We start from the raw sequence: 26547 nt of genomic DNA, 5'->3' as shown, positions 1-26547 counted from the left end.
ACTATATTTTATTAACATAAAAAAGCTTGCTCTAGCTCATGTGGCTCAGCGGATGGAGTGCCGGCCTGAGAACCTAAGGGTTGCCAGTTCAATTCCCAGTCAGGGCATATAGCTGGGTTGTGGGCCAGGTCCCCAACTGGGGGCGTGCGAGAGACAACCAATCAATGTCGCTCTCACATATCGCTGTTTCTCTTCCTCTCCTTCTCCCTCCCTTCCCCTCTCTCTAAAAATAATAAATAAAATCTTTTAAAAAATAAAGAAAAAAGAAAAACCTTTAGTATATGTTAGCTCTGTCCCGAGAGTTAAGTTTGAGACAATCATTCTCAAATCCTTTTTTTTGTTTCAACCCAATTTTATGGTATATAATAAGCTTCCAGTTTTCATCACTTGTTAAATACAAGGTGGGACAAAAGTAGCTTTACAGCTGTTCACATGGAAAATATTACAATAATTAATAAAGAGTAATACAAGAATAAACTCTGTGTTTTGTGTACTCACAGCTGTACATGTACTTCTGCCCCACCCTGTATTCTTAAATTACTATTTGGTAACAGAACATTTTCTGGGCCAATATTCCTACATTTCATTTTCATAAGCAATACAATTGTGAGCTTTTTAATAATGCCTGCTGTTTATCATTCATGGAACTTAATTTATGTCACTTAACTTGGACTGCCAGTGTTTGCTTCCCTAACAAGACTAAACATCTAAAAAGCCAGGATCATACATTATTTTCTTTCTTAGTTGTATGAGCACCTTAGTATATAGCAGATGCTCATACAATTGCTATCTATTTGAAATACCAAAGTAATAATATATTTTACTTGGCAAAGACATAATTACTATAGGTTGTACTTCACTACACTCATATTACTAAACTTACAGAAAAATAAATCCACAGGTTTGGAGGACTGAAAGGGGAGGTATCTGTTTAGACTCTTGCTCTTTCAAAGTCAAGAACTATTTTTAATAAAAGATTCCTTGTATTTTAAGCATTCAGGTTTGAGAAATACATAACTTCTTTATATGAAGTCAACTGATTATTTTAACACATCCATTAGAAGTATGAAAATGTCATTCTACCTGAGTCCATTTTTTGGTGCTATTTTGCATCTGAATGGCTGCAATACAGCTGAACAGCTTTTCTGATGTGATATCTTCTGGTAATTTAGTTAGAAACTGTGCTATATGAATAAAATCCATCTGCAGGAGAATATCTTCATATAATCGGAGGATTCCTAATCCAGTTCTAAATAAAAATTCCTCCCCATCTCTGCAAAATACATCCCAGACTCGACATGCCAGATCAAGTGGTAGTGATTTGCTATACAGAGTGAAGATCCTAAAATTAGAAGAAAAAATAGTCATTGAAATTATTTATTTATTTATTCACTCACTCATTAAGCATCTCTATATAAAAAGTACAATGCTTAATTAGGGATAAAAAGGCAAATAAAATATGGCTTCTTCCCTCAAAGAACTTGAATAATACAAAATTAAGCAATACATAACAAAATTATGTGAATGTACCTTACTTAGAGATATGGCCCAATACAAACTAGAGTGGCAGAACAGCCTAGTTGTCAAGGCTATAGCTGTGAAACCAGAATTCCTGAGTTTGAATTTTAGATATGCAACTCATTAGTTATGTTACCTTGAGCAAGACTGTTTATTCTTGTTGTCTCTCAGTTTCCCCATTAGTGAACAAAAGATAATGCTACCTTCCTGCCAGGATTGTTTTGAAAATTAAAGGGGTTAATAAATGGAAAGCATTTTTAGAACAGTGATTGGCACATAAGAAATGCTCAATAAAAGATAATTGTTTTCATTATTATTATATAAGAAACCCAAGTATCATCTTATAGTAACCTATATACAAAATTATAAAGTCGTACTTCTCTTTTCTCCTGTTTTTTTTTCTACTCTTTTCCCTCCCTTAACCAAACTTGATTCTCTACTTCTTTTAAAGCACGTATACACTCCAACAGAATCGTCAAAATGTTTTTCCCCATCCTTGCTGACAATGTCTGATCCTGTAATTCATTACCCAGTGGTACTTCAGGGTGGCATTCTGGTTGGAGAAAGAGGTGCTAGAGAACTTCTCCTTAAAGTTGCATTGGCAAAGAAAGTACAGTTTTACACAGTGTTTCTTTGAGGTGAACGCTAATGAAACTTGAGAAAGGGAACTAAGAACTTTCCAACCATTAAAAAAACAAACAACAACAAAAAAACCTCTTTCACACTGCCATTTATTTCTGGAATTTGTATGTTGTAAGTTCAACAGAGGCAGTGAAACAAAAATCCATGTCTACTTCTTCAAGTACACACATATTTGATTGCGTAACAAAAAGAATACTCTTGGTGGTACAGAGAATACTCACTCACTATTCAAAAGAGAAAGGGTACTAACTAGTAGTGCCTAGGCAGTTGCTAATACATAGTACTCCCTCATTATTAGTTCCATCCTGCTCCCTACTCAATTGTGATCCTGATTTGCCCAATGTTCACATTCCTCAAAACTGACAGTTGAGTTATTTTTTTCCTCATCTTAACAGATGTAGTATTTGAAATGGGTCTCCTGTGTCCTTTGATATAATATCCATTACCTTGGGCTCTTCCCAGAGGAACTCGAATGTTCGTAGTGGGAGTAACAGCAAATATATAGAAAAATAACTTCTTTTTTTTTTTTTTTTAGAAGCCTAAATAAAAGAAGCACAACCAACTGGGAAGATACCATATATGACTAGTGTGATTAATTATTTATTTTTCTATATTAAAACTTACTATTATAAAGTCCACTGATTTCAAATGATTAGGATTTTAAGTTTAAATGTTTCATATGTACTCTTAACCTATCTTAAGATCAGCTCCTCCATCAATTTGGCTCACCAGAGTCTAGGCAAACCCTCCCAGTTAGAACAGAAGAGCTGGAATTGTAAAGTTGAAAAAAGACATTAGCACCTAAGTAAGGCATCATTCCTCTGTCAGAAAGCTGGACAAAACCTTGGGTGGGAAAGCCTTAGGTTAAAACACACACATTCTCTCTCTCTCTCTCTCTCTCTCTCAAAAGCTTTTGTGTGTTACCTAAATGAAAGCATAGCAACTAACTTTTTCTGAAAGTTTAGTATGTACTAAGCCCTGAATGAGATAATCCATGTAAAACATCCTCACTACAACTCAAAATAAAATATTATTATTGTTATTTCATAGATAAGAAACTAAAACACAAACTGAAAGATTCCAATTTCAACCCCAGAATCCATGTTCTTAATCAAATGCCTCCTCACAAAAATGTGAGTTCTATCAGTAAAGGAAGAGTTTTTTATATGTATGATCCTGTGCATGGGATTTACTCTAGTCCCTAAAACACACAAAAAGTTATACTTGTTTCCTTTTAATTATTTATGTAATTTATGACTTACCAGTCTATCAAGTATATGTCTGGTGTAAGACTATAAGATTTGAAATGAAGAAATAGTTTGGAGAGATTTTCTTCAAAAAATACTTCAAATGTTGCAAAATATTTCAACATCTAAAGATAGAAATATCAATAAAATTATTAAAGAGTATGAGCTACAAATAGAGAAATTAAATCCTCAATCACAAATTCACAGAAAATCTTTCTTAGCACCTCTCTGAGTCTTTTCATCAAGCATTCATAAAACTATACTTCAATGAAAAGTTTATTTTAGATCAGATTATTTTAGTCTTCTATTGTTTTCATTCTAAAAGGACATTCAGACTACTGACACTAACAGCAAAAAAACTATTCATTCCAAATGTCCATACCATGCTGTGATCCACACGGAAGAAGGCCAACTGGCATGGCTTATTCAGGAGATTTGCAAATGCAATGAAGGCATCTGCCTCTTCCAAATTGAGAATGAGAACTGCTGCTATGAAGGACATCCCTTGGACCTCCAAAGAGAAAAGAAATTAATCAAAATGGGCTTATAATAATAATTCTATACATTTTATTTTATTGCATTCCTAAAAAATTACAGTGGTACAAGGTAAAATTAACGAAGATTTCCCCCCAAAAAAGGTAAATACAGAGAACCCAGTAATTACAAAATCTCCCTAATTTTAAAATATTTATTTATTTTTAGAGAGCAGGGAAGGGAGGCAAGAAGAGAGGGAGAGAAACATCAATGTGTGGTTGCCTCTCATGTGCCCCCTCCTGGATACCTGGCCTGCAACCCAGGCACGTGTCCTGACTGGGAATCAAACTGGCGACCCTTTGGTTCACAGGCCAGCACTCAATCCACTGAGCCACACCAAACAGGGTTAAAATCTCCCTAATTTTAAATTTCTTGATCATGGTGTGGTTTAAAAAGTATGAAGGAAAATTTTGGGAAAAAGTATCAGATTTGATTTTTACTACAAAAGCCTATCTCAGTGTACTACCCAGTTTATTTCCTCTTTGAAGTCTTTCAGAGTATAGAATCACAAAATTTAATGAAAATCCGGTGATTATCTTCACTTATAACATATCTGTCTGAGATAGTAAGTGGGGAACTAAGAATCATAGAGATCTATGAGAAGTGCTGTTGAAATTCCAAGAAAGAAGAGGTTGTGGAAGTTGAAATAGTGAGGCTGGATTCCTAGAAAAGCAGGAGGAGGAAATAAGAAAAACATTCCAAGATGCGAAAGACATGTGAATAAAGACATACAGAACCCACCCAGCTGGGGCACAAGGTTTATAATGGGAGAAATTAGAAAAAGTAGGATATATTTACAAATTGGAAAAGGCCTTGAGTAAAAGCTTACACTACCTAGATGTTTGCTTGTGGGTTTTAAAGAGCTATTGTACATTTCTGAGCAGACAGATGATATGGAACGGCTATTGCAAAAACACTCATTCTTTCATTAAATAAAAGTTGATCAAGCACTCACTTCTAGAGATACGTGTAACAGACTTAACACAGAGAGGCCACTAAGAATATTTGCAATAATATCTCTGTTTCTTTCAACTTTCTTAGCAACCTTAAACTCTTGAGCACACTTCAATCTGGATTCCCACTCCACACTCCATAACTATACTGTTTTGAAACTTCTTTTACCAGGGTGACCAATGATATTTATTGTAAAACCCAATGGACACTTTCCTACCCACTAAGCAGAATTCCCTTAGTTTCTGTGACCCAACATTTCTTTGTTCTCCTCCTACTTCTCTGGCTTCTTCTATGATTGTTCAATTTGCCATGTTTAACCAGAAGTTATAAATCCTTCATCTTCTCACCTTTGTCTTAAAATAGGATTTTAGAGACCTTACAGTAAGGTGGCTACCTGGTACAACTTACTCTATTTTGTTGCATGTTCATTTGCACACTTGTTCATTCATTCACTTAACAAATATTATGTGCTTACTGCTAAATAACAGGCATTGTTCTGGGTACTTGAGATACTGTACCTCAGTGAATAAAAGATTCTTACAGTTTAGAATAAGGGGACAGACCACAGACAAACAAGTAAGTCATATGTTATATTAAAAGGTGGTAAGTGCTATGAAAAACATGGCACAGTTAGGGAGGAATGTGCCAGACCTGGGAGTGGGGCAGGTTTTATCATGCCTTAATCTCAGTTCATTTATTCACCAACAGACCCTCATCTTTCGCTCTGCTCTCATCAATTTTTTTCCTAATCATTTTGGAGAAAACAGAACACTTTTTTTTCTATGATAGTTTATTAAATTTAGGCACACTTATTCAGCCAGCTCTTATTCTCTGAATGGGAAGCTATTTGTCTGTTAGTCACTTTTCTTTCTATATTTGTTCTGCTTCCTAGAAAGTAAATCCTCTTCTCTTGACTGCAAGTAAAACTCTGAAAATAAACACAGCATTTAGAAATTTTAATTTAACTAAACAGAGAGTGTCAAAACTAAAATATCTACAGAGGAAGAAGCCAATAAGCAGCAAGCCTATTATATGCAAACTCTAAAAGGCTCAGAAACTGAAGTTATTAGGTATCTCTGAAATTGAGAGGTAGGGCTACAACTACAATTGGCTGACGATGTGCAAAAAAAGCAAATCCCCTCGCTTATTCTTCCCTGAACCTGCAAGCACAGTCAGGAAAAGGAAAGTTAGGGAGAAGGAGATAAGGCACCACATCAACAGCAGTTACAATAATAAAACTTTACAAATTGAATGGTGAAATCCCCAGCTGCTCTCCTAGAAAGCTAGCAACCAGACTCATAAATCTCTGATAGGAGATAGAAAGTTTCCTCTCTGGGTAAGTTGACAGGCCCAAAGGAAAAAAGACACAGAGATACACACATTTGGGAGCTAATCCAATATAATACACTTGGATAAGACAGGTTAAATGTTCATATTCAAAAAACAGATTGAAACAAATACTTACATAACCAACATCTGGTCTGTAACATGTATATGCCCCTAAGATACTATGTAAGACATCGTGATATGGGCCACCCTTAGGAGAGAAAAATGAAACGTCAAACTATTCAAATAACTGTCTCCAAGTTAATTCTCAAATAGCATGTTAGTAACTTTAGCATTTCCTAAATAACTAGTTTTAGTATATTTAATCATTGTCGGAAATATTCTAAATGCACTCTGCAAAGCTGTTTTCTAAAGAATTGATAAAATATATATATATATAATCCTGAACAACAAAAAAGTCAAATTCACTTGAGGAATACAAACTATATAGTTTATAAACAAGTTTAAAGACTTCTGGGTTTGGTACAATAAGATTATGAGGAAAACAGATTGTTTCATTTTATATAATACAATTTCAGCAAAGGGAAAAAACCCACCAAGCTACAGTAAATTTACTAATAATTTTATTTTAGTAATATTTTATCTCATTTTATCAATCTAAAGATAGAGAAATTCAATTGTCCTTGCAGCCATCATCACTCTCTAATGCCAGTGCCTCCTCTGGCTCCCCGAAGAAGAAGCGGGTAAGTAGAGAGGTCTCTGTACAATGGCTCCTACAAAGAACACTGCCCGCAAATGGCTACCAAAGCAGCTTGCAAGCATGCACCCTCTACCGGAGAGGTGAAGAAACCTCATCGTTACAGACCCGGTACTGTGGCAATTGGTGAAATTAGATGTTTTCAGAACACTGAATTTATTTCTTTTTTAAAAGTATACTTTATTGATTATGCTATTACAATTGTTCCAGTTTTTTCCGCTTTGCCCCCCTCCACCTGATACTTCCCTTCCCTTCAGCAATCTCCTCCCAAACTTAGTTCATGTCCATGGATCATGCATACAAGTTCTTTGGCATCTCCATTTCCTATACTGTTCTTAACAACCCCCTATATATTCTGACCTATTGATTATGCTTTTTAATCCCTCTACCTTTTCCCCCATTCTCCTCCTTCACCCTCCTCTCTGATAACCCCTCCATGTGATCTCCATTTCTATGATTCTGTTCCTGCTGTAGTTGTTTAGTTTGTTGTTTTTTTTAGATTCAGTTGTTGACAGTTGTAAGTTTGTTGTCATTTTACTGTTCATAGTTTTGATCTTTTTCTTAAATAAGTTCCTTTTGACACTTCATGTAATAATGGCTTGGTGATGATGAACTTCTTTAGCTTTACCTTATCTGGGAAGCACTTTATCTGCCCTTCCATTCAAAATGATAGCTTTGCTGGATAGAGTAATCTTGGTTGTAGGTCCCTGCTTTTCATCACTTTGGATACTTTTTGCCAGTCCCTTCTTGCCTGCAAAGTTCTTTTCAGAAATCAGCTGATAGTCTTATGGGAACTCCTCTGCTTTTCTCTTACTGCTTTTAAGACTCTCTCTTTATCTTTAAACCTGGGCATTTTATTGACTATGTTGTGTCTCGGTGTGGCCCTCTTTGGGTCCAACTTGTTTGGGACTCTCAGTGCTTCCTGGGCCTATATGTCCATTTCCTTTGCCAAATTAGGGAAGTTTTCTTTCATTATTTTTTCAAGTAAGTTTTCAATTTCTTGCTCTTCCTTTTCTCTTCTGGCATCCTTATGATTCGGATGTTGGTATGTTTGGAGATGTCTCAGTTTTCTTATTCTCTCATTTTTAAAAATTCTTGTTTCTTCATTTTGTACTGGGTGACTGTTTATTTCTTCCTCATGTTCCAAATCACTGATTTGAACCCTGGCTTCCTTCCCTTCACTATTGGTTCCTTGTGGACTTTTCTTTATTTCACTTAGTGTAGCTTTCATTTCTTCCCTATACATCTGTCATATTCATTGAGTTCTTTGAGCATCCTTATCACCAGTGTTTTGAACTCTGGATCTGATAGGTTGCTTATCTCCATTTCACTTAGTTCTTTTTCTGGAGTTTTGATCTGTTCTTTCGTTTGGGTCATATTTCTTTGTCTCCTCAATTTGACAGCCTCCCTGTGTGTGTTTCTGTGTATTAGGTAAAGCTGCTTTGACTCCCTATCTCGGCACACCAGTAACATTGTAAGGAGCAGAGCCTTAGGTATTTGTAGGGCAGGGCAACCTGCTTGGCTGCTTTGTGGCACAGCATATGTGGCAGGAGTCAGAGAGGGGACAATGCCACTTGCTCCGCTTTTGCCCCATTCCCAGTCACTTCACTCACTTCCTGTATGTGACTAGCACCCTTCTAGCTACTTCCCTGGTGTTGAATCCCCGAGTGGGTGGTTTTGTGTGTATTCAAGGATCCTGCAGATCCTTTAAACGGACTCTCCTACCACCCCAACCCTCACTTTTTTATAGCCAGGAGTTATGAGGCTTTATTTCCCAGCACTGTAGCCCTGGGCTGCTCAGTCTGTCCTGGGGCCGGAATCACTTGCTCCCCAGGAGTGCCTCTCGGTTTTTATCTGCCACACATGAATATGGGACCACCTGTTCCGCCACCAACTGCCACCACCACTGCTGTCTCACCACCGCCACACTGTGTCCTCTCTGCCCCAGCTCCCCAGCTCTGCCCCTCCTAGCCATCTGGATGAATATTTCTTCTTTAAATCTTTGGTTTTAGGACTTCCATACAGTTCAGTTTTCTGGCAGTTCTGATTGGTTTTTGTTTCGAGGTTAGCTGTGATCCTTCTTATAGTTGTGTGAGGAGGCAAAGTGTGTCTACTTCTATCTTGGCCAGAAGTCCCAGAACACTGAATTTCTGATTTGCAAACTTCCCTTCCAGTGTCTGGTACAAGAAATTGTTCAAAGACTTCAAAACAGGTCTGCACTTCCAGAGTTCAGCTATTCGTGCTCTGCAGGAGGCAAGTGAGGCCCATCTGGCTGGTCTTTTTGAGGACACCAACTTGTGTGCTATTCATGCAAAACATGTAACAATTATGCTGAAAAACATCCAGCTAGCATGCTTCATACATGGAGAACGTGCTTAAGAATCCACTATGATGGGAAACATTTCATTCTTTAAAAATAAAATTCTCTTCTTCCTATTATTGGTAGTTCTCAATATTACTTTTTTTTCTCATGGGGTCAAAAGGTACCTAAGTATATGATTAAAGGGGAAAATAGGGGACAGATATCAGGTATTGGCAGTTTTTCCATTTTCATTTGTGTATGAATTTTTAAAATATAAATGCAGAGACATAAAGTATTAATGCAAGTCAAAATGTTTCAGTGAATAAGTTTCAGCAGTTCAACCTTATAACAATATAAATAAATCTGTTAAATTTTTCTGGACAATGCCAACATGTGGGTTTTTAAAAAATAAATTTGTATTTTATTATTGATGGCAACTAAATGGTGTTTGTAGCATTTTTATCATACAGGAGATTCCCTGTACTTTTCTGACTGAGTTGTGCTACATGCAAGTACATGTTTTTCATGTTGTCTGTCTTCTGTGCTGTTCCTAGAAGTTTACTAATAAAATACATTAAACTATTAAAAAAAGACAGAGAAATGCCATAAAGATTTGTACACAAAAAGTACACATAAAATGTAATCACTTCTCATAAAGTATAGTAACCTTAAAAAACTTTTTTTCAATTACAGTGGACATTCAATATTATACTAGTTTCTGGTGTACAGTACAATGGTTAAGCATGTATATAAACTTACAAAGTAATTCCCCCCAATGAGTCTAGCACCCACCTGGCATCATGCATGGTTATTACCATATTATCGACTATATTCCCTATGTTGTACTTTATATCCCTGTATGAAACTTCTTTATTAGCCTCTGCACAAAAAAAATCAACTTTTTTTCCTATATCAATAGTAATTCTGAAAAAAAAATTTAAGTTCGGGGACAAATTCCTTTATATTTTAACAATTTACTAGGCAAAATTGTTAAAATTCAAATATCTTACAGAATAAAAAGTAAAACAAAGAAATTCACCTTAATGACAGTTCATCAAGTACCTAAAATTGTGTGCAACTGTGACACATTCAGTAAGTGGAATAAAATAATAAATTTTCTTACTAGTTTCACTTTTATATAAAGTTCTCCAATTTTTATAGTTCTGCCTTTTAAATAATAATAGCCATGAATTTAAAAAATTTGTTCACTTAGACTTTTTAAAAAGCAGTTAAAAATTGGTTAGAAATCCTCACCTTTTGAAAGATGTAGAGAGATGGAAATGTACGGGATATGTCCAACTTAATTAATTCCAGACTGGCCTCCCGATCAGCAACAGACGCGCCTGTTTTTGCCAGGTAAATAAAGTTAAAATTATTACTTGGCTATCCCCAGTTCAATCTCATAAACACAGAATGATCACATAGCATGCATGTTACTTGAGGAAAGTTCAAAGTTGAATAATCAAGAAATTTAAAGAAATGCCACATATGTTTTGCTAGAACTTAGACCCTCTGAGCTGTGAAGAAAATCATCCATACATTTTAGCAGAAAGTTGTATGGTAAAGAATCTCTACTTCCAGTTTTTTAGAAGGTAGGTGTTTTGTTTTGTTTTGCTTTTTAGAAAGGGTAGATAGATGATTACTCCCACAATAACTGGAAAAGAAATACATTTTAAAAAGCACATGTTTTAAAAAAAGGTATAACAGAGTTGTGTACAGAGAGGTCTAGAGGATTTAAATCCCAGAAAGAGAAGAGCCTTCCCTAGGGGAGTGGACACCAGTGGTCATTTTTCTTTCTAGGGCTATCTGCCAAGTCTGGGCATGGGTTCCAGGTTGAACATACCATAGATAAAGGTACTTTGCTTGGGGAAAAGGAAACCAGAAGGGCCTTTCAGGGACAAAGAAGACTGATGTGATAAAGCCTGAATGTGTATGTGGTTTTCCCCTATGGGACTTTTGCTGAGTGCTAACCTAATACATAATGCACAAAGTTGAGCTAGAAAGGCAGATTGAAATCACCCAAAGTTACATGGTCCTTGGTGAGTGTCTCAAAGAGAGAGGAGCATATAATCAAAATAGGACAGTTCTTCCCAGTAAGAATTTTGAAACCAAGGTGAACTAAGACTATCTAAAGCTGCAACCTTGCTACAACTGCCTAACAAAAAAAGAACAAGCTCCCTCTGCAGGAGAAACACCAGCTTTAGTTTATACATTCTTTTTATAGATGACTGGCATACAATTTAAAATTTTAAGTTATAGAAAGCAGGAAAATATAACATATCAAGGAGGAAACCAGCCAATAGAAGCAGACCTTCATATGATACAGTCTTGGAATTAATAAACAAGAACATTAACTGTTACATGTTAAGGAAAATAGAGAAAAAGATGGAAAGAAATGTATGAAATGGAAGGATGAAGAATTTCAATAGAGAAAGAGAATCTACAAGAAAAAAAAAGGTGAAGATTCCAGGATCACAAAGTATAATAATATCTGTATTTAAAGCTCATTGAACAGATTTAACAGACTAGATATAGGAAAAGAGAGGATTAGTGAACTTAATTATATAGGTCAATAAAAATAATCTAAAATGAAACACAGAAAAAAAATTTATTTAGGTATCAGAGACTTGTGGACACCGTTAAATGTTCTGACATTTAATTGGAGTCCCAGAAGGAGCGAAGAGATGGGGCAGAAGTAATATTTGAAAAGATAAAGTTCAAAAAAGTTTGACTACTGAAAATTATAAACACCAGGAAAAAGAAATCTGAAATTTAAATAGAACATTGCTTCTCATAAAACAATTCTTCATTTCCATTCAATTAATTTCTACTAAAGTACTTTTACCACTTAATCATGACAAAATATCTCAGAAGCAAATGCTTAAAATTTTAATTCTTATACTTTCAATACTTCATAAAATGAGTATAAAAAGAATGATGAAACACCTACATCTTGCACCTTTAGTTTCCCATCAATAGCTGATATAGCTGAGAGGTCTCAGAATGATACTTACATGAACCCACCTTAAAAATGGTTCTCTCTAACCTTGTTTACTCAATTGCCCGTCTACTGCTCGCTTTTCTTTTTCTTTTTCTTTTTTCAATTACAGTGTACATTCAATATGATTCTGCATTAGTTTCACTTTTCTTAAACATAAAAAAATGAGTATTCAAGAAATTTAATAGAGTTATTTATATACTCATAGAAAACCACTCTAAGATATGCACCATTTCTCTATCCTAAGCTATATTCATTTTCAAGAGTTTTACTTATAGGCAAGAGGTTTCCTTTCTACTGAGCAAATATAGAAAGAAAAGTGACCAGCAGACAAACGCCTTCCCATTATTGAAGGAAAAGAGATGTCTGAGTAAATTTACCTAAATTTAATAAGCTATGATAATAGAAAAAATTATATTCTCCAAAATGATTAGGGAAAAAAAACAATGATGATTGGAAAAGAAGGGGTGTATGAGTGAATTCAATGAACAAAGATTGGGCATGATAAGAATTATAAATAATATATTAAGGAGTAAGTAAAAGTCAGTGAGAGGGGAGACAGCAGGTTGCAAATGAGGCATGAAGATCATCTACCTTTAAGTTAAATTGTAAGCCTCAAAATACTTCACTCAATTAGTCTTATTGTGATTAAATCCTGGACTCTGGATTCCAACAACCTGGGTTTACATTATGACTTCTCTGCTTACAAGTTAACTATTTTGAGTTTCCTCTTATATCATCCAGGATAATACCACCTACTTAAATGGTTATTAACATTATAGGAGACAATATACGTAAATCAATTACTATAGTTCCCATCACATTGTTAAAAAAAAAATCACACTATTGTCTTCAGTGACTGAATTTTCATCCAGAAATTTTTGTTAACAAAAAAACAATCACACCCTTTTTATTAACAAGGTGGCAGAGCAGCCTTCCCAGCAGATAAGAGATGAGGATCTTTGTGAAGACCTTGACTGGCAAAACCATCACCCTCGAGGTTGAGCCCAGTGACACCAGTGAGATTGTGAAAGCTAAAATCCAAGATAAGGAGGGCACCCCACCTGATCAGCAGTGTCTGATTTCTGTGGGCAGAGAGCTGGAGGATGGCCACACTCTCCCAGACTACAATATTCAGAAAGAGCCCATCCTGCACCTGGTGCTTTGTCTGCAGGGTGGCATCATCAAGCCCTCCCTCCCCCAGCTTGCCCAGAAGTACAACTGTAACAAGATGATCTGCTGCAAGTGTTACGCCCACCTGCACCCTAAGAAGAAGGTTACTCCTGGGGCCACGGGGCAGCCTTCTGCCTGAACGCCATGGCCCTGGGGCCTCAATAAATTCTACCTTTCATTGGAAATGTAACAGTAATCGTACCTTCCGTATCATTCTCTGAACTTGTTTCACTGAAGCTTTTCCACCGTTCTTTTGCTCTTGATAGGAAGATTTCATAAAGTTCTGGGGAAAAAAAAGAACAAAAATTCATGAATAGCATGAAAGAACTATATTCACATATTTTTATTTTTACTCTAAAAAAAAAAAGATCTCACATAAGTCAGGTCTCCCTTATGTAGCTGGCATAAAAAAAAAAAATGTAGCAAATTGAAGTACTTGATTCTACCAAACTACTTATTACACAACCAGAAAGACAGCAAATGAAAATACTCAAGAGCAGCCATTCAAATAGCTACAATACAGAATATATGTATGAGGCAGGTAGAGATGCTTCTGCTAAAGGAGTATCATTGTGGAATAGCAGAAACATGATTTTTGGAGTCAGTCAGACCACGATTCAAATTCCAGCTCTGCCACTTACTACCTATGGGACTTAAGAAAGTTACTTAATAACTCTGCAACTTGGCTTTCTTCATCTGTAAACTGAAGAAAAATAATACCTACTCATAGCATTACTGATGATTAAACAAGATCATTTACGTAAAGTTCCTAACACCTACACGCCCTTAATAAATTCCAGTTCTTGCTTCCTTGTCTCTTGAAACTTGTTTTTTCATTACGATACTGTTATCTAAAGCTACATAAACTTTAATGAAAGAGTCACCTACAAAAATCTCTACCCCTATCGTTTTTACTATAAGTACCCAATCACTTTTTGAAACCACACTCTACACTTCCATATGCAGGATCTCATTAAATCTTCAGGCACAAAAAAAACTAATTTTTTTTTCAATTCTCAAACTTTGTCTTTACTCTCTAACCATTATAGATATTTTAAATCACACAAAAATAGCAAATTTCAATGACAGAAAAACAGTAAAAAATACTTCTTGCCCAAATATCAACAATTATATATCGCTCCAAATACCAAGAACATTTTTTGCCTCAATTAATCTTGTTAAAAAACTGATGTGTTTTTAAAGGCAATATGGACACAAGACTTTTAAAAAAGTTCATACAGGTAATAAAGATACAGGATTTTTTTAAAAAATTCAAACAGTACAAAACAGTATAGAATAAAAAATAAATTTACTTCCTTCAGATACAACTATGCTTACCAAGCTCTAAAGAAAAAAATATGCATGCACAAGTACATACATATATATCTTCATTTTTTTCAAAAAAAAAACCCAAACAAACAAGTTGTACCATATTAATTACAGCACTGATCTGCATCTTGCTTTATTATATTGGAAGCTGTTCCAGATTAGTAGAATAAATCTGCTTTAGTTTATTTTTTTAACAACTGCACAATATTGTAACGTATGACTATGCCGTAAGTTTTCTTACATTGCCAAGACTCAGATCATTATAAAATAACTTACTAGATATATTTCAAACAGATTCTTATTATTCTGATCTTTTCTCCCTTCTGTTCACTTTTCATTATTACTCATGGTTTGGAAAGAAGAAATTAAAAAAAAAAATCAAACTCAAAATTTCTAGTATTGTGTCCAACTTCATTTAGTGTAAGAGCTGGATATAAGTTTTAAATTTAGATAAATAATTTTTGCTGTTATCAGGCACCAAATTGAAGTTCACACTTTTTATTTCAAACTGCCTCCACACCAGGTGTAGTTTCACTATTGTACTCAAATGAAAAGCTGTCTTGGAAGAAGAAAGGCTCACCAAAGAAATCCATCACCTCTGGAAGCTACAAAATTGATCCAATAGTAAAAATGTGGTAACGCTTTTCAAAACATCAAAGGACATCTCTCCAGGGAAGATTTACAATGCTTATCAATAATAAGAAGACCTGCGTCTCAGTTCAATTCCTTGCTTGACTCTGCATGTCATATTTAATTTTGAATCTCCAAATGTAGAGGTTGAAACAGACTTAAAGATGTATCTTAGGAACAGAAAATACTTTGAGATCAGTATATATTCCACTTTCTGATTTTTTGACAATGATGACATTGTATATACTCTCAGAAAATTTCACTTTCACTATAATTTTATACTCTTTGTCACACAAAAAATGTTAGAACAATTTTTTGAAATAGCTAACAATCTTACCCCCATTTTACAGATAAAGAAAACTCAGACTTATAGATGTTAAGTAATTTGCCCAAGGTCACAAACCTAATATATTGTAGAACCAAGATTTGAACCACATTTGACTGACATTAGGACCCTCATTCTTAGTTACTATTCCATAATGGTTATAAATTTCATAATTACAACAAATACAACAGGTAAGGAGTCAAACTATTATAGTCATTGAAATAAATACGGTTACCAAAAGTAAATTTACTTCAATCAAAATTTACCTTCCTTTCCACCACTAATGAAAAAGAGAATGAGCACCCATTCCATTCCTGAATACATATTGTTTTCTTTTTAGAGAAAACCTAAAATTACTTTGAAAACAAACGGCCCAGTTATTTCAAGCTTTAAAAAAAACATTCTGAGTACAGTATCACAAAATGTTAATACCAACTTAGCCAATATTTCAATGTCTAAGTTATCAGGATACCTAACATGACATCTTTTTGTTGAGTCACAAAATATACAAAAATAAGTGATGAGTTTTTCAAACATTTGTTCAATTGAAGTTTCTTTTTTCAAAATTCAATTTATTGGGGTGACAATGGTTAATAAATTATATAGGTTTCAGATATACAATCCTACAATGCATCATCTGTATATTGTATTGTGTGTTCACCACCCCAGGTTCCCTAAGTCTTTCCATGGTGCCATTGTCTAGCATTCTCATTATCACTCAGACCTATTTAGCACCTTTTGTTATTAACTATTCTACATTTCCCCCATTAGGTATTATCATAATTTTACTTAATTTTTTTAAACTTCATCAAAACTACTCTACATTTTATATATCCACTGATGCCTAGAGTCCCAGAATTTTTTGCAGTTACCTATAGTTAAGATATTTGGATGTCAGGAATATTACTGATGGTTGTAAACTAAAGGAAAACCCACAAATCTTATTTTGGTAATATGAAATATAGTAAACTTATTAAATCATACCAGGCTTTAGAGGGAGATGGGGAATGAAGCATGCTCTAAAAATGACATTATACATGGTAATGCCTTTTAAAATGGCCAATCCACTAGGCTACTTTGTAACTCTGGAGATGGCTATTTGTATGTGTGGGAGTAACTGAATATAGAATACAAACCAGGAGTGATATTTAGTTCATTTCCTACAGCTAGACTCCAAACTTTCCCACGAACACTAGGGGGCAATCCCTGCCACCACAATTCTCGAACTCTTCTTGTACTACGCCTAGAATTAAAAGGGGAGAAAAAAGGAGAAAGTTACTTTTTATACCAAAAATACTAATTGCATGATGGTTTACCTAGTCTATGGCCAAGCGACTGGATGATTTTTAAAAACACAGAAAGTTAAGTACGTGATGCATTCTTTCCATTGGGTTCATGCTTGTAGGCCAGGAGAAAAGAAAAAATGGCCTAAAAATACACTGTACCCTAAAGAGAGACAGTAGTAATTGAAAGGGAACTGCCTTCTATAACTGCCATTTATACTAATAAAATGAAAGAACCAGAAATATATGGATAATCATGAAAAAAAAGAAAGAATAGGATAAAAGGAGCAAAAATGTGTTGTCTATTCAGTACCCAAAAGAGAATAACAAAGTATTTAATATGGGTAAGGCCCTAGTCTTTGAGAGGCAGTGTAGTCTGCTTAAAGAGTATGGGCTTTAGAGTCAGATAGACCTGAGTTCAAATCTGATTTAATCATTCATTAATTGTATAACCTTGGGCAAATTACTTAACCTGTCTGACCTTGAGCTTCCCTATAAGTGGGAGTAAAGGTTGTAAGAATTAAATATGATTACTTATGTAGAGCCTAATATAGTATCTATCACACTGTCCAATACTCAATAAATTCCAAATGCATATCCTATACTAGGCATTGCAGAAGATATCTCTTACCCTCCAGACTAGAGGGAAGATAAGGCTACAAAAATATTATCAAAAATAAAAGACAAAGAAAGAAGTATATTAGTCTGAAAGTATAATGGGACATTACAGAAGGTAAACATCATATATTTTATTGTATATATGTTATATATACAATATATACAATCACATTCTCTTGATTATAAGAGCATATTAAAAATCACTTTCATATTTAACATTTATAAATGTATTTTATAATGAATGTACATATTTTAGTATTTTCTTTGCAAAACCCCACTATGACATCAATAGTACATTTTGCAACACATGGTATGTTAGGAGTAAGAAAATATGGTAACTAAGGAAAAAGTAAAGTTTCATGAATCAACTAGCATTTCAAATGGAACTCAAATGATAGGTAAAATTCTGACAGGCACAGAGGGTGGTCAGTCAGGACGGAAGGTATTAGAAACTGCGGCATTTATAAAAGCAAAGACACAAATATAAGCATGAAATTTTCAAACATTCGTTAACAGTATAATTTAGCCAAAGCATAAGAAACATGGTGGAAGGAATAAAAATAGAGAACTGGAAACATGAGATCTTTGGAGAAAGACTGGAATTCAGGAAAAGTCTGCTTACTTACATTACTTCCCAATTGGGCAGTATTTCATTGATCCAAATTACCATTGCATTTGCAATATTTTCTTCCTGTTTAAATCGTTCTTTCATTATTTTTTTCCTTTTGTGCGCTTCTTTAATTTCTGTTTTAAACAAGTAAGAGTTATTTCAATACAAAAGAGCTAGATCAAAACCCCCTTCTCCTTCTACCTAAGTGGGTTTTCTCAAAAAAAAAAAAAAAAAAATTCTGATAACAGGAAGGAAGGAAGGAAGGAAGGAAGGAAGGAAGGAAAAAAGGGACAGAGGAGAGAAAGGGAATAAGGGGGGAAGAGGGAAGGAGGTAAAAAAAGAAAGAAAATGAACTTGATTAACATAATTTTATTTTATTTATTTTATTTTTTTAAAGATATTATTTTATTTATTTTTGGGGTGGAAGGAAAGGAGACAGAGAGAACCATCATTGTGTTAGAGAAACAGTTGCCTCTCAACTGCCCCCTACTAGGAACATGGCCCACAACTCAGGTATGTGCCCTGTCTGGGAGTTGAACCAGAGACCTTTCAGTTTGCAAGCGGGCACTCAGTCCACTGAGCCACACCAGCCAGGGCTAACTGACATAATTTTAAAACATATCTCCTATACTACAAAATGGAACAAAGACTAGAAAAATCATTTAAATATATTACAGTATCATATATTCTGTTTATACTTAATGAACTGAAATTTGTCATAAATTAACTATGTAAAAAATAAACAACTGTGAGCAACTAATCAACACCCTTTTTTCATACAAGGGGTCTATGAACTTCCTCATATAAAACCATGTGACATTAAAAACAGTATGTTTCATTTTACTAATGATATTAAAATTTTAAAATCCCCCTAATTTACTTCTGAAAATCAGAAGTCACAATTTCAGAAGAGATGCCTCAGAAATAGAGAAGTGAAATATATACATATTAACTATATATAGTATGGTTTTATATATATAGTTATATATAATTTTAGAACCAGTGGGGACTTCAGAGATTAGGTAGCTAAAGTGTTTTCTAAATTGTTTTACATGTGCCTCAGGAATTGTCTTAAAGGGCAAGCAGGAGGCCAAGTAGGAAGCTCCACTTTTTAAAATTTGTTTTATATATTCAGATTCTATGTGAGATTTCTTAGGAGAGGGTTCCACAACTTAAAAAAAAAAAAAAAAAAAAGTGTTGATGGAGGGACTTGAAAGCCTGCATCTCTAGTCGACTTGTCCCACACACCTGACAGATGAGGAAACTAACATGAGGTCTATTTAGAGTGTCACAATCAGGTAGTGTCCAACAGGATTAAAGATGTGACCTTCTGATTTCCCAATTCAATGCTATTTCTATCATAGGATTCTTAGGATTATCTACTTATCAATAACTATCTTTTTTTTATCCTCACCTGAGAGGGAGGGAAGGAGAGAAAGATGGAAATATTAATGTGAGAGAGAAACATCGATTGGTTCCATCCTGTATGTATTCTGACCAGGGATCAAACCTGCAGCTTAGGCATGTTCCCTGACTAGGAATTGAACCCGCAAGCTTTTGGTGTACTGGACAATGCTCCAACCAACTGAGCCACCCTGCCAGGGCTCAATAACTATCTTAAATATTTATTAAGTAGTAAAGTCAGTGTGGAGAGTCAATTAAAATTTGTTGGATATGTTAAAAATGTTTCAAAATCTGTACAGAAAAATAAACTCAACCAGTATTTAAATAATTGGGCCTTTTAGAAAGATATAATTGGCCTTGTAGGTATACTACAACATTAAATAATTAACTTCATTTCCAAAATAGTGCCACAAAGTAGAATTGCATACTATTATAATATTCGATTCACTTAAGTCCAGGAAAAATATCAGTTGTTTAAACAGCACATGTTGAAAAGCATATATATATATATATATGTACACATATATATATATATATACACACACACATATATATATATATTTATGCACATGAGAGTATATATTTATGTGACACTCTGAGACTCTAGAGAGACTCCATTAAGTTACAAAAGCATATTTTAATATTAAATCACATTCTCAAAGCCATATAGAAAGTTATCTTAAAAGTGTTAAAATTATTAAATAATAAGATATCAAAAATCAGGAGCAATATCTTCATTTATAAAATAACATAATAGTAATCCAAGGTTTATGGCTGTAATTACAAGATCTCTCATACAGTCTGCTGCCTTTCTCACCCTATCAGTTTTGTAATAGTATTTGCAGAAAAGCTGTGATCCTAGCATGGCATTTTATTTCTCTTTAAGGACAAACATAATTATAAAAATAAGAAATCACCATTATCATAAAGACAGACTTCATCAATTTCACCATCCACCTTCCTGTTAAAGTTAACCTGCTGGAATCAGTAAATTAAATTTACCAATTGGAGTTCAATTTTATACCTCGTTTTTTAGCCTCAGCCACCATCTCATCATATTCTTGTCGGTGACGTAAAGCTTCTTCCACGGATTTGGCAGGAAGATTTCTGGGGGAAAAAAGTTTTTTAGTCACTTTTTAAAAGACTAACTTCTAAATGTATAGACTTCTATCTTTCTATAGCCAGATATACAGAATTTCTAACTGGACCTCATTTCATACATTTAGAAAGTAAAAAGTTGAAAAGAACTCTGCATTTTAGAAAAGAATAAGAATCTGGGTTGCTAATTTTGTTATATATGTTATCTATTTATATGTTACATGTATATGTTTATATATTATTTTTGAATGTCAAAGTTCAGCCACTTTAGGTTATTTGTTAAACCACTCACTAAAGTTTTTTTTTAAGTCAACTTTTTTGGAAGTATAATTCACATGTGATAAAATGAACATAATGTAAGAGTATAGTTTGACGAGTTTTGACAGTTTTATATACTTCTGCAACTAACACACCAATCAAGATACAGAACATTCCCATCATTCCACAAAGTTTCCTTACGACCCTTTGCATACAACACTTACCCACTTCCTACCTTAGGCAATCATATCTGTGATTTCCATCCTTATACATTAGTTAGTTGCCTTTTTAAAGAGTTTCACATGGATTCTTTTTTGTCTGACTTCTTTTGCTCAGCGTATTTAAAAAATTCATCCATGCTGTTCTGTGTATTACCAATATATTCCTTTTAATTGGTGAGTAGTGTTCCACTTATCCATATGAATGAACATTTAGACTGTTTCCAGTTTGGGACCACTATGAATAAAGCTACTATAAATATTCATTTCAACTCATGTGTGGGCATCAACCTTCATTTCTCTGTGAGTAAATACCTAGGAGTAGAATCCTTGGGTCACAAAGTAAGTGCAGGTATACTTTTATAACATACTGCTTTGCACTTCTAGAGTTTCAAGATAATGTTAATTACTTGTATATACTATGTTTTGGTTTATAAAATTAATGGCTTCACAGAGTCAGTGATTTAGATATATAATTATGCAAAAAGAAATACATTTAAGTATTATCACATATCCAAATATATCATAATAATGTCTGCTTTTTGGAGTCAGTTTTGAAAATTATTTTCAACAGGCTAGGGTGAGGAAAGGTATGTGACAAACTTTCAAATTATACATTGTACCTCATCCTCTCTTCACCAATAGTTAGATTCCTCAGGTGTGTTGTAGCAGGGATGAATAATGGTTAAGACTTCTGCTTCAGACCATAATGGAATAAGAGGGACCAGGTTTACCCTCTTACCTTAATTAATTAGAAAAACAAACAAAATAAATTAAACTACAGTGTTTAGAGACTGGACAATAGGCAGCACAAGGCAATGATGTTATGAGAAAGGAAACAGAGTAGTTCTCCAAGTGCCTGTGCTTACAGCCTGTAGTTTCCAGGTCTCAGAGATGGAAGGGAGTATGTAAACAGAGTCCACCAGTCTTGCTGAGGTGAGGAAACAGAGTTTGGAGTTGCAGAGTCTGAGATGGCTAGACTTTGCAGATCAGACTACCAGAGAGAAGGGAAGTAGAGAGGATTCCCTTCAAGTCTTTGGCAGAATACTGACCTACGCATGCGTGCGTTTAAACCATGGTAGCCAGGGAGAAAAACACAAGAAAAAAATAGGTAGAACATTCTCAAAGATCACACTGGACCGGCCACAGTTGAAAGACCTTCTAATAGGGCATGAGGTGGAATCCTTACAGTACTGCTTCCGTAGTAAGGATAAATTAGCCACTAGCCACAAGTAGCTACTGGGCACATGAAATGTGGCTACTGTGAGTAAGGGACTGAATTTTTTATTTTATTTAACTTTAATTAATTAAATTTAAATTTAGATAGCCACACGTGGCTAGTTGCTACCATAATGTGCAGTATAGGTCTAGACTCCAGAGAAACAGGAAGCACTGACTGCCATCCTGGTCATTCATGTAAGGGAATGGAACTAAACTATGAATAAGCACAAAGATCACAGATTTTAAGTAAATAATAGAACAATGTCTCAAAACCATGGTTATAAAGGCCTAGTTAATTAATTCTTTTATACACATGTGTTTCACTGACAATCCACACCTTGATATTTCCGGATAGTTCCCCAAACTGTGCTGACCTAGTCCTGAAAAATTTCAAGAAAAAAAGAGGCTAGCATACAGCTTTTATATCTTAGCATTAAATGACTTGCATAAAGGAATTAAACACCGTTCAGGATACAGAAATTTTCAGATAATCTTACATTAGGTTTTTAAATTACAAATTTCATTTCTTTGAAAATGAATACTTATGAACACATTCTAAAACAAAATAGGACATCAATAATAATTATGTATTCTATGTCTTGGTATCCCCTTCTTTGTATCATCATAAATGCAAAAACCTTGGTTAATAGTAGATATTCAATAATTATGATCCAAAGCTGAATGATCCATATGGTAAATATCCTCACAATCTTTGACAGTTTGAGGAAGAGCAGAGCTTCAATACCGTAATTGCTAAGTGACTACAGGCTGGCTGTACAGACAAGAAAGCATAAAAATAAATATGTATATAGACTTGTTTTTGTGAGGCTTTTTTTTTGTTTTCTTCAAAAAAATCACTAATTTTGCAGTCATCTGTCTGGAGAAGTAAATAAAAGAATCAAATTCTTCAGTCTTGAAAATCAAATACTGAGTAAATGTTATCAATCAAGAAATATTAAATACCTTACACAGCACTTAAAAACTGTAAGGAAATGATACAGTTTATTCCTATCTCTTATAGAAGTGTCAATTAGTTATGCAGTCAAGGCAAGAAACCATTAATGAATATCTAAGATAGTGAATCATGCTAAAAATCATGGTATGAACATTTGCTGCTATTCAAAGGCATTACATAAGAAGCCTATTACTTTACTTTCCTGTCATCTTTCACTTGTATCTGTGTTTTTATCATTTCATTTGATACTAATGTGAATAGTAATTCACTGAGAAAGCTAAAAGAGAAAAAAGGTAACTCTACCCACTGGTGCTTAAAAAAACAAACGTTCCATAAGCGTGATTTAAAAAATCTAAGAGGCTCATGTCAATATAATCGGCTAGTAAGAATGTTCTTATCTTCCCATCCAAGGCTGTCTTTATTGTGAGGTGGATTGGTAAGATGGGGACAGGAAGAAAGAAAATTAACAAAAGGATGAAATTATAGAAGTTCCTGTATTTGAAGTCTCTGAGACTTCAGATTAATCATCTATAATACTGTAATTGCATAATATGTGAAAATGTTTTGACTATACAAACCTATGCTGTCCATGATTTTGGATACTACTGCAACTTATAGGCTAAGAAAGGAAAAGTAACACCAATTCAAAATTCCCTTATGCAATGGGAATTTTCCTCCTTTCCTATTATCACTTTGACCTACGGAAGAGAACACTTCCAGCATCAATCCCAAGATGAGGAAAACTTCTGCCTTTTTCTCTACCTCTTCACAGACACCACCTCATAATTAAAGTAGTAGTGTTAACAGAATGAGGCTGCATCCACAAACAGAATAAACCTAAAATACAAGTCTCTGCTCCGGCTTCTCAGCCTGCGAAAGGATGGATGTTAGCCAATCCAAATGTGTTAGGAGAATGTTCTGGGAGAGATAAGAAGTGCCACTTAACACTCAGGTTGCACCTATGTATTCTCATCTGGTTTTATCCTCAATACAACGGAAATTTTCATTGTCATCTGATCTCTACATCTGTGTTTCAATTGTTGTAGTAGGGGGAGGATGAGTAATTAGATACTCAATTTTCCAACATCATGGAAAGCCTTTGTTGGTTGGTTGTTTTAATTACTTAAATGTAAGTCATATAAATCACTTTCCCCATAAATATCACTTCAAATGTAAAGAGGTGAACAAATTTTTAAATTAAATCACAGCATCTCAGAGCTGAGTGTTACCAAGTTGAATCTCTATTAGAAAAAAAACTAACTCACATAGAAAGAGCATAAAAGCTACAATATTTGTAATTAATATATTCATTTCAGATAGTTAATAGTACGGTGAAAAATCAAAGTACTTTTTTCAGTTGCTTATTTGGTACACTGAGATCTTCTAATGTTATTGTGTCTGATGTATTTTTTTCAAGTTCTAATTCCATGGAACTGCTTGTGTAAGTTACAAGAGAAATTTAAGAGAAGTAGATATCACTGAAGGTTGAAGATGTCAACAAAGACTTTACTTGATAAAAAAAAGATTAGGTATGTGAGCAGTAAAAATAAGATAACTGTATTCTAAGTGAGTAACCTGAGCAAAGGCATGAAGGTGAGGTTTGACTGTAAAATAGAAGATGGTAGAAAGGAAAATTTGTCCCAAAGACGGTTTAGTACTGAACTTTTTGCATAGTATTTTTAGAAACTCCTTTTGTGAAGAAATTAACCTTCTTGCTAAAAAACTTAATCCATTTTGGATCAACTTGAATAAGTTTAAGGAAGCTCTCCCAGGAACTTAGTTATCTACCTATTTAGCTGACAGTCAAGAGTCAGAAGGTCTTCAGGTATTCGTTTCTTGCTTATCTAGCCACTCTTTGAATTGGCCTCCTTGTCGACAAGACAAATAAAACTTTGACACTTTCTCATAACTAAATATCTGAAAAGCTGTTTTATTTTTTCTTACCAATAGGAAAATATAAACATATTCACCAAATTCTTAAAAAGAGGAGCAAGGTGATCACAGTTCTTTAGCATAAAAAAATGAAACAAGAATTTTAAAATAATGTACTTCTGTCCAGACTTTCTTCTCTCACACTGTCTAAAAAATATTCAACCTCTTGCCTGTCCAATTCCAAGTCCTTTTATTATGCTCCTCAGGATAATGGGTAGAAAAAGCTACAGACCAGGAAAATGACAAAAAAGGTTAGATATTACTACACTGGAAGGAAATAGAAGCCTAGAAGAAATAAGAATAGATCCAGAGAGCCTAAGGGGAAAAGGAGTTAAGAACCAAATGATCTTGCTTTCGGGAGGGTGTGCTTTGTTTGATAACATATCAGAGACAATATTTTGAAGAACAGCAACTTTGTGGACTACTGAGATGGGAAGGTCAGGAATGGGAAAGGAAGAATTTAAAATGGCTTTCTCAGTTTTAATAATGTATTCTTAGTAACAGTAAATCAATGGGTGGACAGTCATTTCAACTGTCTAAGAAGCAAGGACAAATACCTATAAGTACATGTTAAATGTCAAGAAAGAAAAAAATAATTGCCTTATCATGTTAAGATAAGGCACAGGAAGGCTGAAATAGAAACAAATATAAAAAGCCAAAATTTCGTGTCATACATTGGCTCTTAGAGACTTCTAAAAATATATTCCTCGCCATTAGTTTTAGGATGCACAGGTGGGATTTAAATTTTTAAAAAAAATAAAGCCATTTATATATCCAATTTTTTAAAATAATTATTTATTTATTTTTAGAGAGAAGGGAAGGGAGAGAGAAAGAGAAGAAGAAAAACATCGGTTGCCTCTTGAGTACCCCCTACTGGGATCTGGCCCACAACCCAGGCATGTGCTCTGACTGAGAATCGATCTGTCCACCCTTTGGTTCTCAGGCTGGCACTCAATCCACTGACCCATATCACCTAGGGCTCTATATCTAATTTCTTAATATCTTTTGTGTGAAATGGTAAATAAAATTACATTTAAGTTTAAAATATAAATAGCGAGCCTGACGAGCACTGGACTACTTACGATGGTCGATCCTCAAGAATCAGGGCAGTGGTAGAAAGTGGCTCAAATTCAAAATTCTTGCGTCTTGACGACTGAGGTGGTGGTTTACAGGTCCTCCCTGTTCGTGCTTCATATTCCTAAGTAGATAAAAATAGAGTTTATGCAGAGGCTTTCCCAATTTTCATCATAACCT

The 26547-nt window shown here is 34.5% G+C and overlaps 1 protein-coding gene across 3 annotated transcripts in view; it reads right to left on the bottom strand.

Moving 5' to 3' along the window:
• The window catches only part of TBC1D12 (TBC1 domain family member 12), a 75144-nt gene that overhangs the window by 1843 nt on the left and 46754 nt on the right, over positions 1 to 26547 (bottom strand). For all 3 annotated transcript variants that reach the window (XM_054572878.1, XM_054572879.1, XM_054572880.1), the window contains exons 3-12: positions 26376 to 26491; positions 20636 to 20718; positions 18224 to 18341; positions 16833 to 16939; positions 13615 to 13695; positions 10496 to 10584; positions 6361 to 6432; positions 3790 to 3918; positions 3423 to 3532; positions 1084 to 1342 (exon numbers count right to left, since the gene is read on the bottom strand). In XM_054572878.1, the coding sequence (XP_054428853.1) occupies positions 1084 to 1342; positions 3423 to 3532; positions 3790 to 3918; positions 6361 to 6432; positions 10496 to 10584; positions 13615 to 13695; positions 16833 to 16939; positions 18224 to 18341; positions 20636 to 20718; positions 26376 to 26491 (1164 nt within the window). The remainder of the gene's footprint in view (positions 1 to 1083; positions 1343 to 3422; positions 3533 to 3789; positions 3919 to 6360; positions 6433 to 10495; positions 10585 to 13614; positions 13696 to 16832; positions 16940 to 18223; positions 18342 to 20635; positions 20719 to 26375; positions 26492 to 26547) is intronic.

This window comes from Pteronotus mesoamericanus, unplaced genomic scaffold, assembly GCF_021234165.1.
Source record: "Pteronotus mesoamericanus isolate MK-2021 breed Mesoamerican mustached bat unplaced genomic scaffold, CSHL_Meso_final contig_24, whole genome shotgun sequence".
NCBI lineage: Eukaryota > Metazoa > Chordata > Mammalia > Chiroptera > Mormoopidae > Pteronotus > Pteronotus mesoamericanus.
Note: the sequence above shows the minus strand (reverse complement) of the source record. Positions and strands in the feature narration are given on the sequence as shown.